General features: G+C 33.7%; 1 protein-coding gene across 6 annotated transcripts in view; it reads right to left on the bottom strand.

Annotated features, from left to right (window-relative positions):
• The window catches only part of LOC106055839 (beta-hexosaminidase-like), a 48,445-nt gene that overhangs the window by 12,595 nt on the left and 20,946 nt on the right, over positions 1 to 14,904 (bottom strand). For all 6 annotated transcript variants that reach the window (XM_056027065.1, XM_056027067.1, XM_056027063.1 and 3 more), the window contains 6 exons: positions 13,160 to 13,272; positions 11,856 to 11,960; positions 9,758 to 9,873; positions 8,693 to 8,790; positions 697 to 802; positions 88 to 203 (listed from right to left, as the gene is read on the bottom strand). In XM_056027065.1, the coding sequence (XP_055883040.1) occupies positions 88 to 203; positions 697 to 802; positions 8,693 to 8,790; positions 9,758 to 9,873; positions 11,856 to 11,960; positions 13,160 to 13,272 (654 nt within the window). The remainder of the gene's footprint in view (positions 1 to 87; positions 204 to 696; positions 803 to 8,692; positions 8,791 to 9,757; positions 9,874 to 11,855; positions 11,961 to 13,159; positions 13,273 to 14,904) is intronic.

Below are 14,904 nucleotides of genomic sequence, written 5' to 3'. Positions count from 1 at the left end.
CAGTAGATATTACAATGAATCAAAATGTTTTTTACAAATGAGATAAATTAATACTAGAACAAAAAAGTAAAGAAAAAATTACCTTACTTGTAATCTAAAACTGTTAAATATCCAGATCCAGGGGACTTTTTTTCTAATGGGGGTCCAAGAAATGGTAGAATACATCTAGTCTCAGTTGGATCATGACATCGTTGTCCACCAATCTAGTCAATGTGTTTTAATAAAAATATTTTGCTAAATAAACATTTGAGTTTACAATTATATTCATTTCCAAGATTAAAATCTATTTGATTGGCATACAAGTTGCATGCGCGGAACAAAGAGTGAAATCTTGTAAATTCATACAATAAGATGTTATAATAAGCATATTTTTAAAAGTTTACAAGGATAATACAAGGAAAAAAAAATTTAGTAAGAATGTTGGGTAAGGGCATAGTGGATCAGCCATAAATTGATTTATTTTTTATAGAGGGGCATGAATCACATGGAAGTCTAAGATTTTAATCTTTGAGATTTTTAGGATTCTTTTGAATTCAACCTACTCTAATTGGTACCAGACATTAGTTGTGGAAAATAAGTGGCAGGTTGTTGCAATAGCAATCACATGATATCTTAATTAACCATTGACCAAAGAAAAACACTAGAGGTTTAACTCCTTTGCCCCAATGGATCACTAGGTCTAAAAGGACATATTACCTCAGTCAACTCTTCAAGTCCAGGTATTTCCAGCCTCCAACCTTCATCATCTGACAGGTGAAGATGTAATTTATTGAGTTTGTACATTGCCATTAGGTCCAAGTACCTGCAACATTAAAAAAAAGTATCAGTTGATTTTTGTTGTTGTTTTTTTTTTAGTAACAAATAAAGATAATCATTATTAGTTTGTTAAAACATAAAATTTACATTTAAAAAGTCAGGGCCATATTCCAGTAGTGTATTGTAACTTTTATAACCCATACTTTAAATGAAAACATTCAAATTAAAATATTAAAAGTAAAGGCAGTGTAAAATGTAGGTTGAAATATACATTTAAGAAAGACAAATTTAAGTAAAATATAGAGTAACATTTTGTATAAATATAGCAGGAGGAACAAAAACCCCAGTGAAAAGCCCTCACTCCCTAGATGTTTATCTAAGTGTGCTATTTAATTAATATGGCTCTGAGTGTAACTATTTAATTAATATGGCTCTGAGTGTAACTATTTAATTAATATGGCTCTGAGCGTAACTATTTAATTAATATAACTCTGAGTGTAACTATTTAATTAATATGGCTCTGAGTGTAACTATTTAATTAATATGGCTCTGAGTGTAACTATTTAATTAATATGGCTCTGAGTGTAACTATTTAATTAATATGGCTCTGAGTGTAACTATTTAATTAATATGGCTCTGAGTGTAACTATTTAATTAATTTGGCAAGAAAAGCTTGCAACACTGACATACTTGCTCAAATTAATCTTTCTTTTAGCATGGGTGGTTGTAACAATAATTTAGAAAACAATTAAAAACATTTTAGAATAAACATTGATATTTTCATTAAACTTTACTACAGTATCTCTCCCAACCACCCCCCTCCCCATAAAAATTTTTAAAAAATAATTTTGTCTGCTTCAAGAATATCCTGCAAACTACTATGGTCATGAAGTATGAGCTCAAGACATGTCTAGATGGTCCAGGGGTTCAAACTCTGCCTGCTCCAATCTCCTGTGGTAGCCGAGACCATGACATTGACATATTTTTCCCACCCAAAAAAATATCAGCAAGGTGTGTGAAATGTAAAGGACAGTCATTATTTATCTTTTTCTTTTTTTTCAGTGTTTTTTTTTTATCATTATCAAAACGTAAACATTATAATATTAGCAAACAAACTTAAATACCAAACCTAATGGACAAAAAAAACTTTTGTTCTTTCCATAGAACACTAAAACCCAGAAAAAACATAGAAGTGTATCATTCTTTTTAAAGACATTATAAAATCAGTTATTTATTATAAGTGACTAAAACATTTTCCACCAAAATGTCCTACACAAAAATGACCATCATTCCGAAATGACTGCGTCTAAATGTCCTGCTTCACTTCTCATCATCTTTACAATTCTCAAACAATGGCCACCTGGACTGGCTTGGTTATGTCTACTGGATGACCCGGGCATGCTGCCCTGCCTCATAGTGGCGCCCGGTGTCACAGTCCAGTTTTAGAATCTCTGTGACATGAAGTGACACTCAGTCACCTATTGTAATATTCCGTGCGGGCAAGCACGAGGTTATGTGAATAAGTTAAAGGACTCTGAAATAAGGGTCAAAGTTAGTTAGTGAAGAACTCCAGCAGAGAGTGGATGTACGATTTTCTCTGTCTGTAATATGTACCTTAATGAATTTGATTTAATGTTAACTTGAGAGTTTTCTTCGGACTTATATTTTGAACATTTCATTGATGTGATTGCTTATTCCACATGGCATGAACAGCCAGTATTTATTGGTGTATATTTTGTGACGGCTGAAGTCGCTAGTATTTTCTGTAATTTATCCTATATATAATAAACTTTACGTCTGCTACCAGTGTGTTCATCAGTAATTCTAAATGTTGTCGTTAGAGACCTTAGTATACTAGTAATGTTGCGCACTTGCAAATCCAGTGCGTCTAATAAAGTACATCGCCAAGAGGAGCATTATAGCCGTACCAGAAGAGGTACCTATAACACACGGACACACCCACGCCGCTACGCCTACAGCCAAAACCAGGTAGCGACATTTGGTGGCCAGTATGTTGTGTTCTAGACACGCACGGACTCAAACACCACTCAAGCGAAACCAGCCACAAGTATTCAAGTAGATCATCATTGAACTAACCTGAGCCTGCACTTTTTCACCGGTTGACCTGACCCGTATTTACTAGAGTCCACTTCATCATTGACCAAATCGAACTTAACATCAATAGCTTGTATATTTTAAACCTGGTCAATGCCTATTTCTCCACTATTGTCGACATCTTGAGATTTAGCACGGCGTGACATCACCATCGGCAGAAGACAGCTGATACATTTGTGTGGGTGAAAAACTGAAGGCGTCGCTCGAAGACAGCTGATACATTTGTGTGGGTGAAAAATTCAAGGCGTCGCCTGAAGACAGATGATACATCGTTTCCACGTGAGCGCTCGTCACCAACGTTTGACACGCTCTTGCATTGTCGAGGTTTCACCTTACATTGCTATACAGAAGGTCCTCCATTTAGACTTCTGTTCACTTATGGCCATGCTGTTTTTTTTTCAGAGACTTTACATATTTGGATTATCTAAGCTGAAGTCTTCCACTTAAGTACTGTTGGATTATTTGGATTATTTGGTGGATTATTATTTTGGATTATTTGGATTATTTTGTGGATTACTTTGGAGTACTTGACAGAACTTATCTGTATTGTAAATTTGAGCATTTGAGCCATCTTATGGCATTGAACTGGATTATTTTTCTTCTACCACTTTAATGCTCATAGTAACGTGTATTCTTAAATTGGATTACTTATAGTATACATGGATTATTATTCTTAAATTGGATTACCTATACATGGATTATTAGCGAACCACCCAAACTGTAATTGCATTTGACAAGCTACAAGAGAGAAGAGGATTAAACTACACTAGTCGACAAGAAAAGAGTCTGTAAGTCACTATTAACAAATTAAATACATGCATATGATTATAAAGTACATGGATTTTGCTTTGATATAGTAGTAATTAAACTTGATTGTTAGTAGAGTCAGTAATTGATAACTCTTGGCATTTTTGGAGCCATATTTTGATTTCATTTTTCTAAGTGTTCTTTTAAGGGTGGCTGGAGAGGGACTATTTTATGAACTATCATAACAATAGAATCTATTAGGGTCTATCCTATTTGTTCTTTAACCTCTATAAGGCCCAATGCATTTGAGGCTCTCCTTGTTGGTACGGAGGTCATAGAATATAGTGGGAAATTATTTATTTAGCTGTTGAGTCTTGTTTGTATTTCTGTCAGTGTACTTAATCTGTATCTATATTGTTGTTTGTTTAAAAGTCCTGTATCCATATATCTGTATTTCTCCTGTCAAATTTCTACCTTTTATTAATTTCTTTAAAAGCAGACTGTGTTGTTCTCTATATTGTTTCTGTGTTTGTCTTTTTACTTATACTGTACATATATTTTTCTTTCTTTTACTAATTTACATTTTTTACTATTTTACTCTGGCACAACAGCACACATGTATAACATATATTGATATTTATGACTATTGAATTTGAATAGTTTATAATTGAGTAACTGAGTAAATTTTGATCTAGATCTATACATTGGACAATTATCACTACATTCTTTCATTACATTGTAACCATTGATTGAATTTTTTATATTATTGTGTAAAATACACATGTTAAATAATTGACACACACTGTATTGACAAGTATAACACAGTACATTTTTTTCTTTTCTCACTTAACTACACAAAGCATTAAACATGTCTTCCTATGACAAAATTTTAGAGTTAGTGAAAATCATGGAACTAGAAGGGGATGAGAAAAAGGAATTTATCAAAAAAGAATTAGAAAAGACTGAAAAAGAAAAAGATAGAATAGAAAAGGACAAAGATAGGGAAGAAAGAGCTGCTGAAAGAGCTCATCAGAAAACATTAAAAGAACTAGAAACTAAACAAAGAGAAAGCCAAGACAAAGTAGAGTTAGCTAAACTAGAAGCTGCCAAAACAAACCCCAACATCAATACCCAACAGTCTACAACAAAGCCATTCATCTCTAAATTCCATAAATATAATTCAAAAGATGAAACACTTGAAAACTATTTAGTCAATTTGAGCATATTGCCTCAACTTATAGTCTTAACAATGAGGACATGGCCAAACACCTACTAGCAAATTTGTCCGGAGAACCCCTCAACATCATTTCCACTTTAACTGTAGACCAAAAGAAAGACTATGCAGCAGTAAAGACTAGATTATTAGAACACTTTGGAAAAAATTCAGACTTCTATCGTAAGCTGTTCAGGGACACTAAATTGAAAAAAGATGGGGACTTCAACAGGATAATATTCGACATGAGGACTAATATGATAAAATGGTTAGAGCTAGCAAAATGTGACATCAAAGACCCGACACAAATCCTAGACATGCTACTTATTGACAATGTCCTCAACAACGTGACAGACTTAGTATTTACTTTCCTTAAAGAAAAGAAGATCAAGACAGAGACTGAACTGATAACGAATCTAAATCTATTTAAAGACAGTCACCCTGGACACACGATCGACAAAAGAGACCTACACCAACTAGTAGCCACAGCAACAACATTCAACAACAACAACAATGACAAATTCAAATGGTCCAACACCAAGACTTGTTTCAATTGTGGGAGAAAAGGTCATGTAAAAAACCAATGCAAAGCTCCTATAAACTACAATAACAATTACAGATACAGAAGTTACACTAGTTTCTACAACCCAAACAGCTACAAACAAAACAACAATAACTACAATAATAGACCATATAGACTACACCAGAGTGCAAGTCCCAATGAAAGAAGAAATTTTGCAAACAGTTACCAACACAATAACTATAATAGAAACAACAGGCAATCTAGGAGGGACACATACAACAATCAGTCTAATAACCATCTACACAGAAATAATAATAGTCATGACAATAGAGAAGAATTAACAGCCTACATGCATTACAATAAGCCAAAATTGAACCTATACCCCACATACGTAAATGGAATTAAAGTAGAAGCCCTCAGAGATACAGGAAGCAGTGCCATATTAATAAATTCAAAACTAGTAAAACCAGATCAAAAACTGCCAGAAAAGATCAAACTTACATATGCTAATCAAAAGAAATTTGATATTTGTGATACAGCCAGAATACACCTAGATACCCCATGGATAACTGGAGAAGTAAATGTTATTATCTTAGATACACCAGCACAAGATTTAATAATTGGTAATGTTAGTGGTGTAAATGATTTAAGTAAAGAAGAAATTATGGAATGGGCAGCAAAAAAGGGTGAAATTTGTGAACTAGATACAAGTCCTACTACAAACCACTTAACCAATGATAACATTATTAGAGTAGAGAATTTATCAGGATACACTAGATGGCAAACTATTATGGGAGAATTCAGCAATGTAGCACATGTTAAATGGGTAGATATAAGAACTCAAGATAGATCACATAACTTCACAATGTAATTAGAAACAACCTTTTTCAATCAGGTCAACCTGACATTTTTTCTTGCCATTTTTCAAACAAGTCATGACACTTTATTGTTACACTTTTCTTTTGGGTCATGATGACATTTATGCTTATGATAAATAACAGATCATCTATTTTCTACTCATTGTATTTTATTGTCAACTTGTAATATGACAAATACCAGATGTGTTTATTTTGTGTGTATATATTGTATTTCATTACTGATTGTGCACAGCAATGTAAACAATGAGATGTAAACAACAGTGAACTACTTGAACTGTTGACCTGAATTTTTTTTTCATAACAACTCACAGATGTAAATATTGTCTAAAATTTTTTACACACCTGAATACTACAATGAATGTTTATAAACATGGAAATTTGTTTACTATTGTACTTCAAGACTACACTCAGACTATTTATAGTGGTCTTATGCAAGGTCAACCTTGAACTGGATTGACATGTGTCTGAATTTTTTTTTATTTTTTTGATGATGGCAAAACTTAGTATGATATATTGACACAGCAAATCACAATTGTAAATAAATATGAAATCTTTTTTTCAGTAATAATTTTGAGTAAATTTACTCAGTGTGTCAAATGATACACATTAATAATGTTGTGCATCTACAATTATAGTATGACATTGGATGTGAAATAACTTGTATATTTTTTCCTTTTTTATACTGATTAGCATGTGATTGTTTGTACAAAATTTTTTTTTTTTCAGTACAAATGTATGCATAAAGTTTGTTAACACTTGATGGAGGTACTTTTCATTACAATTAATGTTACATTTCAGTGATTTTGCTCTCAGTGAATTAAGTATATAAATGATTATACATTTTGGACTCAGTAATTTATATGATGTTATACATAATTACTAAGATTATATAAGATGATATGAGCAATTGGAGTGAACTTACAGCACTTGATAGAATAATGGACTAAGCTCATATATATTTGTACAGTGATATTAATGTAAAATATATTTGTCAAAGATTTTTGGTCAAAAATCTTTTTGGAGTGTGGGGCGTATGTCACAGTCCAGTTTTAGAATCTCTGTGACATGAAGTGACACTCAGTCACCTATTGTAATATTCCGTGCGGGCAAGCACGAGGTTATGTGAATAAGTTAAAGGACTCTGAAATAAGGGTCAAAGTTAGTTAGTGAAGAACTCCAGCAGAGAGTGGATGTACGATTTTCTCTGTCTGTAATATGTACCTTAATGAATTTGATTTAATGTTAACTTGAGAGTTTTCTTCGGACTTATATTTTGAACATTTCATTGATGTGATTGCTTATTCCACATGGCATGAACAGCCAGTATTTATTGGTGTATATTTTGTGACGGCTGAAGTCGCTAGTATTTTCTGTAATTTATCCTATATATAATAAACTTTACGTCTGCTACCAGTGTGTTCATCAGTAATTCTAAATGTTGTCGTTAGAGACCTTAGTATACTAGTAATGTTGCGCACTTGCAAATCCAGTGCGTCTAATAAAGTACATCGCCAAGAGGAGCATTATAGCCGTACCAGAAGAGGTACCTACAACACACGGACACACCCACGCCGCTACGCCTACAGCCAAAACCAGGTAGCGACACCCGGGTGGAAACGGTCGTAAGAGGAAACGATTAGGCTAAAGGGTAGCAAAACAAGACTCCCGTGGGGGTGCCTAAGGGGGTGCGAGAGCATCCTCATTGCACTGCACAGAGTTGTAAAAAAGCTCCAACAACCTTGTCACAATCCAGCGCTGTTCCTCAAGGGGCCGTTACATAAATGGCATGTCCCGCACAGTTAGCCTGGTATAGAAAAGGAAAATGGAGGGGGTCTTAGTGTACGCGGCCTCTTGCCATGAGTTTGACCCACCTGCCAGACAGAACAGTGTACACTATTCTCATTCAGGCCGGTGAGAGGGAGCTCTTGTTCACTTTTGCTGGCCTAGAGTTCCAAGCGCAGAAGACTCAACTCTACCTGACAGTTTCAAGAAGAAGAAGAAGTCTACTGGATGGATGGTGAGCCTATCACAAAGGTTATCCTGTGTTGACAGCTCATTAAGGGAACAAAAAAAGTAGTCACCCACACCTTCAATAAGTGCATGTAATCAACCATAAAGCAGGGAACATGAGGAGACATAGACCAAGACTGCATTATGTTGAGAGAGATGGTTGCAAAGAAAGTTATGAACAGTGAAAAAGTATTGGCCTCAGCTCGGGAAGAAAAGCCAAAACACAAAATGTCTGGCAAATGTCACTTTATCTGCATTGTACATTGTCCCAATAGGGCTTCACAATCACAAAAAATGATCAAGAGATGTACCATAATCATCTACGACTGCAGAATATGTTAAGTATCACTTTATACATTTTCTTTTTTTTTTACTTGTATAGGCCAGGCTAGTATTCTTGAATGTCATAGTTAAGACTACATATAGAGATGAATGCATTTAACTTCTCACCTTTTGATGGTATCTTTTCCATGAAAGTTCCTAGCTATATCCAACATCAATCCACGATATCCAAATCTGGGTGCATCTATTAGATTAATCTCGGGGAGCTGAAATATTTTCATTGTACATTGTAGAAACATGACTCTTTAAATTGCTGTTGTTCACATGAAAATGTTATTAAAAATTGATTGTCAGCGAATGTGTCCCTTTGACGGCATAATGTTCACAATTTAATGTCATCATAAGTAAATAAACTTAAAATAGCTTTTGTTGAGTTTGTTTATATATCATTTAAATATTCTTTCAACATCATTTCAGAATTATTGAAAAGAAACTACAAAATAATATATAGATGCTGGCTGGTTGTAAGAATAAAGAAAGAATGCATGTGAGGAACATGAAGAGAAAGTGGAGGAAAATTTTTTTTTAAATGCACTACATACAAAATAAACACAGGATATAATAATTTATTCAGAACCTCATTCTGAACTTAACAATTTGCTGTCATTTCTTAGATGTTACAACCTATGAGAGATTTAAACAATATTGCACAGTATCAATATACACTATAGTGTTTTTTCTCCAATGTGTCAATTTATATTAAGACACAAGTGGCATTTTTCATCTTATGCATAGGCCAAATAACCTCGCAAAAGAATAAAATAAAGAAAGAATTATTTATTGTACCTAACGACACATAAATCAATTTAAAAAATTAACCAATCAGTCTATTAATTATTGGTAAATACTAAATTTTGTCTGATATCAAAAAAGGGAAAAAAATCTAAATTACTGAAATTTAGTTGTAAAGGTTGAGCTATTCCCCTAAGATAAACATTACTTTTGTTATCAAAGTTTTTTTTTTATACATATTTATAAATGTTTTTTTTGTGTGTTTTTTTTTTGACAATTGTTTATAACTGTCAAAACTGGAAAAAAAAATTCGTTTAATTCCTATGAAAATTCATCCATATCATGGAGCGCAGATATATTACAACTAATTCTTAGATTCAGAGTATTGGCTGATGCACCGGGACTAAATAACCCTGACCTCCCTGACCCCATGTAACTTACCTTGTATGTATCTCCTGCCAGGGTGAACAATGTCTGAACTGCGTAGAAAGCCCCTGCTGAGGACATGGCATAGACATTGATTGCCTGCTGGGCCACATTCACACTCAGGCTGTAGGCTTAAAAATGAAAAAAAAATTTAATTCAAAATAGCATTTTGTCACGTCTGCAGACAATTTCCTGCTTTGTTTACTCTTAGTCCTTACTGCTAAAATCTACTCTTTGGTTCAATTTAAGTATATTTACTACAGAGATTGGCTTCCTTCAGGGAACAGTACAAGGAAAAAGAAGAGGCAGACAGAGAGCGATGTGAAGACAACATAAACAAAAGGATGGGCCTGATATTGAAAGAGGTTCTATCCAGGGCAAAGACAGAGGGAATGGAGAAAGATGGTCAACAGATCTAGTGTGGTGCCCCAATGGTCCAACAGACTAAGGGATAGGTGATGGTGAATAATTGAAATGAATGTTCAACATCTTGACACTGAGCACTTAACTGTTGCTATTCAATTTGTTCCATTCCTGTTGAAGCAAAGTGCTATCATAAAAAGTTATTTGAAAAATTACAAATAACAAGTATAATTAAAAAAAAACTTTTTTAAAACCAAAAGCTTATCTAAGGGAAAGAATTGCAAATCCACTGCAATATATCTCAATAATACAAGAATAGGCTCTTCTTTTCCTCCTATATAAAACTAAATTAATTAATTACCATTAGTTGATTAACTAATTAGTAAATTTTGTTATTGATTGATGTATTGTCATGGACCATGAATAATTATGCAAAATTTCAACTTGATCTCAGAATGGGAAGTGGGAGATAAAAAATGTGTAGAAAATGTAAAAGGGGGAATAACCTCATATATACAGCTATAATTCATGTTATGAAGTTAAGTGGATGAAAGTTGAACAAGAGACGAATCAAAGAGTAATGACATATTTTTGTAGAGGGTTAGATTTAGTTTAAATATCATTTCATTTTAATACTACAGGATGTATAACTTTTCTCAAATAGAATCTCTCTTTATTACTTAAAAAGTTATATTCAGTTTTTTAAAGAAAGAAGTTTGTTAAAGTTATTTAAAGTTTATTTCACTAAAATATAATAAACCTGCATCAGTTTTGTTTAATAGATCCCTCAAACTACAGTCATTACTTAAAAAAAGAAGATAATTATGTCCTATGCATTTCATGTTTCAAACTGGTTATGACTGAAACTCTGCCAAGTCATTGGTTTTCCTGACTGATTTAGGAAGAAGCACTTGTACAAATTTGTTCTAGCATATGTAATATGAAATGTACCTATATCTTTGTGTCTTTCTGAGTATTTCATTAGGTTTTGGTTTTTCTATTTGTAAATTATGGTTCAGTGTTTTATGTATTAAAGCTACTTTACTTTTTATTTTTCTGTCCTGAAGTAAGTCGAAGTTTAGTGATTTTACTAATGGTGTCACTAATTAAATTGGAATAGTTGTACTAGCTGTCTGAGGCTATAATCCAACAAGTGATCAACAGTAACAAAAGATAAAAGAAGGATGATTTAAATGAGGAAAAAAAAGTAACCTTTTCAGACGTTGCAACCTACAGGATAAATACTGTAAAATTCATATGTGTTCCTATGGCCAACAGTTAAATAAGGGTTTCATATGGCCAGTACAAAGACCAGTGATTTCCTTTCCCCAACTAATGTCAGTACCCATTATGGTTAGGTGGATCAAAGGACGTTCTAAAATCCGAAATCCCTTTTTTCACTGAGATTTCAACTCAATACACCTCAGAAACCAAGCCAAGCACCTTACCACTCAACCCCCTATAGAAATGGGGAACATTATTAGTAGTAATAAGAGTTTTGATGAACTATAGTGCTTCTTAAAATTGGATAGCTGCCTGTTTATGTGGTTTATCATAATAGTGCTGAACTCAAACCCTGCCCATTGTCTTCACGGCTATCTTGTGGTAGATTTCGAATAGAATGTATTGATCTTACTTTCAGAATGAAAATTTGAAACTCATAAAATAAATGTGCAAGAAAGAAATTTGAAAGAATGGAGAGAAAAAAGACACACGAAAGTAACACCAAAAAAAAAAATAGATTCCTTACCTTCTGTTATAAATACTTTTCCACTTTCCAAATCCATTTCTCTTTTTCCAAAATGGATAAAACTTTTGGATGGTAAACGTTTGACCATTGTCAGATTCCAGGCAGCTAAAAAAGAAATGAAAGCTAGTTTTGATACCAACTATGGCTTATGCTATGTCAAAAAGTAAAAAAAAAAAAAAAAAGTACAATTAGGTGTTGCTGTTTTTTTTAAATCTTTCTTTCATCATTTTTGTTCCATCCCATATCTCTATAACCTGTACATCAATGTCAATAGCCTATCATAACCCCATGTTATAAAGTCAAGTGGGTGATAGTTGAACGAGAGACAAATCAGAGACTTAAGAGAGTAAGGATGTGTTTTTGTAGTGAGTTAGATTTTTGTTTAAATTAAATATCATTTCATTTAATTATAGCTTTTATATAGCGCTACTTTCATGCTTAAAGCATGCTCAGAGTTCTTTTGGTCCAATCTCATTTGAGGACCAGTGGGATGGAGGGGGTATCTTGGAGTTTGTTTTCCGTGCTGCCTTTAGGAGCTCAGTAAACAGAACTCTGCCTGAGTCGGGTGTCGAACCTCGAGCCCCCTTCTAGGTAGCCAAGTCAAGCCAAGTTCAAGCACACTTAGCCTCTCGACCACGCTTCCCACATATATATCTTTCATCATTTTTCTTCCAGCCCACATCTCTATAACCTTCACACCTATGTCAATAGCCTATTTCCATGTATTTCCATATATCCCTTTAGTTTCACATATCCCCTCCCTTACCCCATGAAAAGTGTTAGGTAGTAATAATAGGCCTACATAAAACACTGAATATCTTACATTATCTTATAAAATATAGACATTACTTCAAATCATCTATTTTAAGTACTAAAACACAACCTGATAACTAAAACACTAAGATAATGGACTATTTCTTATTCCTTATGCTAAGACAAGTTCATACAAGTGGTTCTTCTTCCCTTGAGCAATAAAAGCATAGAACTGGTAGCATGATAAACCAACCAGGAAAGCCAAATACTTAGCAGATTAAAACATTGATGTGGTATTGGCCTATGATATAATTATCTTTTTTTTTTATAGTGATGTCTGCTTTTTATAAGAGAAGATACAATATCTTCTTATCTTATAAAATACAGACGTTACTTAAAAAAAGTAGATTATTTTGTCCTAAGCGTTTTCCTAGAGGACAACTTTTCCATAAAAAAAAACAAATTAATATTGATTGTCAGTAGTCATATGCTGATATTTAATATATTTCTTTTGCTACTACTAAAAGATAGTGGACATTCAGGGAACTTACTTGCAAGTAATCTGGCTTCACGCTCAAAGATGTTATCATCGCAAACAATGACCAAAGAGTTTTGCTGAATGTTTAGGAATTTATGAGGCTTGTGAGATAGTATGGACAGTGGTCTGTAACAATAAACTTTTATTGAAGGCAGAAAACAAACACTATAACCAAGTTTAACAATTGAATGCAATAGATATGGTGGAAGTTACTATTCTTTTCTAGTACTTAAAGTAACAAGAGTAAAAAAAAAATTAATAGATCAAATGACACGTCATAACTTACTTGACAAATAAGGGTGATATTTTTTAATTTTATCTTGCTAAGCACTAAAACTATTTAAAAACTATTCTTTTTCATAGTTAAGTGGTATGCCCTTCCAACTGTCATCTGAAGGTTTCTAGTTCAAATCCTGCCTGCAATCATTCCATGCAATCCTGCAGGAGGATTGGACCAAGGTCACAATACCAGGCCAGGATGGATATTCGGCCAGGATATTGGGTCAGGATATCAGGCCAGAAAATTGGGCAAGGATCTCAGGCCAGGATATAACAATCTTCATTTCCAAAAAAACATACAAAAATTGTAATAAAAAAAAGAAATTTTGCTAATTATTTTATTTCATTAATAATAAGAAAATTTCATCATAATTTGTTGTAAATTTCATATATAATGTTTAAGAGAAACTAGGTTATGAATGTATATTTTGTGTGCGATCCAACAATTTGATTGCTCTAATTATGTATAGTTATTTTTAATGCAAAATTCCTCAGTGACTGCCGTAATTTAGAAAGAAGAATAAGGGATTAGCAGCTTTGATTTTTTTAAGTGATACCTAGAGTTCTCAAAAATACAAAATATAGCCATGACATATATAATTATCTTCTTTTTTAAATGGAACTTCTGTGACTTATTAGATAAGATATTGTTATAACCCTGCCTTGCACCAGTGCTTGAGGTGCGCACTAGTGAACGTAAACAGGAAGACACTAGGATGGAGAGAAAAAGATTAGGACAGAGAGAAGAACATTGCATCAGGGATTGTGAAGAGTCTGAATGTTTGGAAACTAAGAAGCCAGCTTTTGGTGCTGCCTGAAGGCTGTAGAAGGGACCTGGAGCGAAGCGGGGAAGGCTGTCGTTGGTCCACATTCGGGTTGCTGTGTAAAGGACTGGTAAATTAGTAGAAAGACTCTGAGGAAGCTGAAGGATGCTATGTATTTGTCCTAGTGAATAAACACCTGTCTTTATTTCCTGTTACACTGTGTTGTGTTGCCTGCCTTTAGGTTGAGTGCCTACCCTAGAGTTACAACAATATAGTGGATGTAGGTATCTAAACATCCTCATGAAATTTGCATCTCATATTTTCATTCCAGTAACAAATACATTCCAAAGTAATCCCAATATTTGCGCTGATAGAACTAAGTCCTTCTAATACTGACTGTTGTTCATCTTAAAATGCTTCTGAAGCCTGGTCGTGCGGTTTGCGCGCCAGACTGTCGTTTGGATTTATCGATGGTCCCGGGTTCAAACCCAGCCCGCTCCCATCCCCCGTCGTCCTGCGGGAGGTTTGGACTAGGAAGTAAACTATCGTCAACTCTGAAGGAACATCTGAAATATGTAAAACATTTTACAAAACATTTTACAAAGTTAATGCAGAAATCACTGAAGCAAACTTAAAACAAGATAGTTTGTTTACATGTGTTGAATGAAAATATACATATCGATACACATCAATAGTTTGAGTTTGTAGATAACTC

The sequence above is a fragment of the Biomphalaria glabrata genome, chromosome 4 (assembly GCF_947242115.1).
Source record: "Biomphalaria glabrata chromosome 4, xgBioGlab47.1, whole genome shotgun sequence".
Classification (NCBI taxonomy): Eukaryota; Metazoa; Mollusca; class Gastropoda; family Planorbidae; genus Biomphalaria; species Biomphalaria glabrata.
The sequence above is the reverse complement of the archived record's forward strand: the minus strand, read 5'-3'. Positions and strand labels throughout refer to the sequence as shown.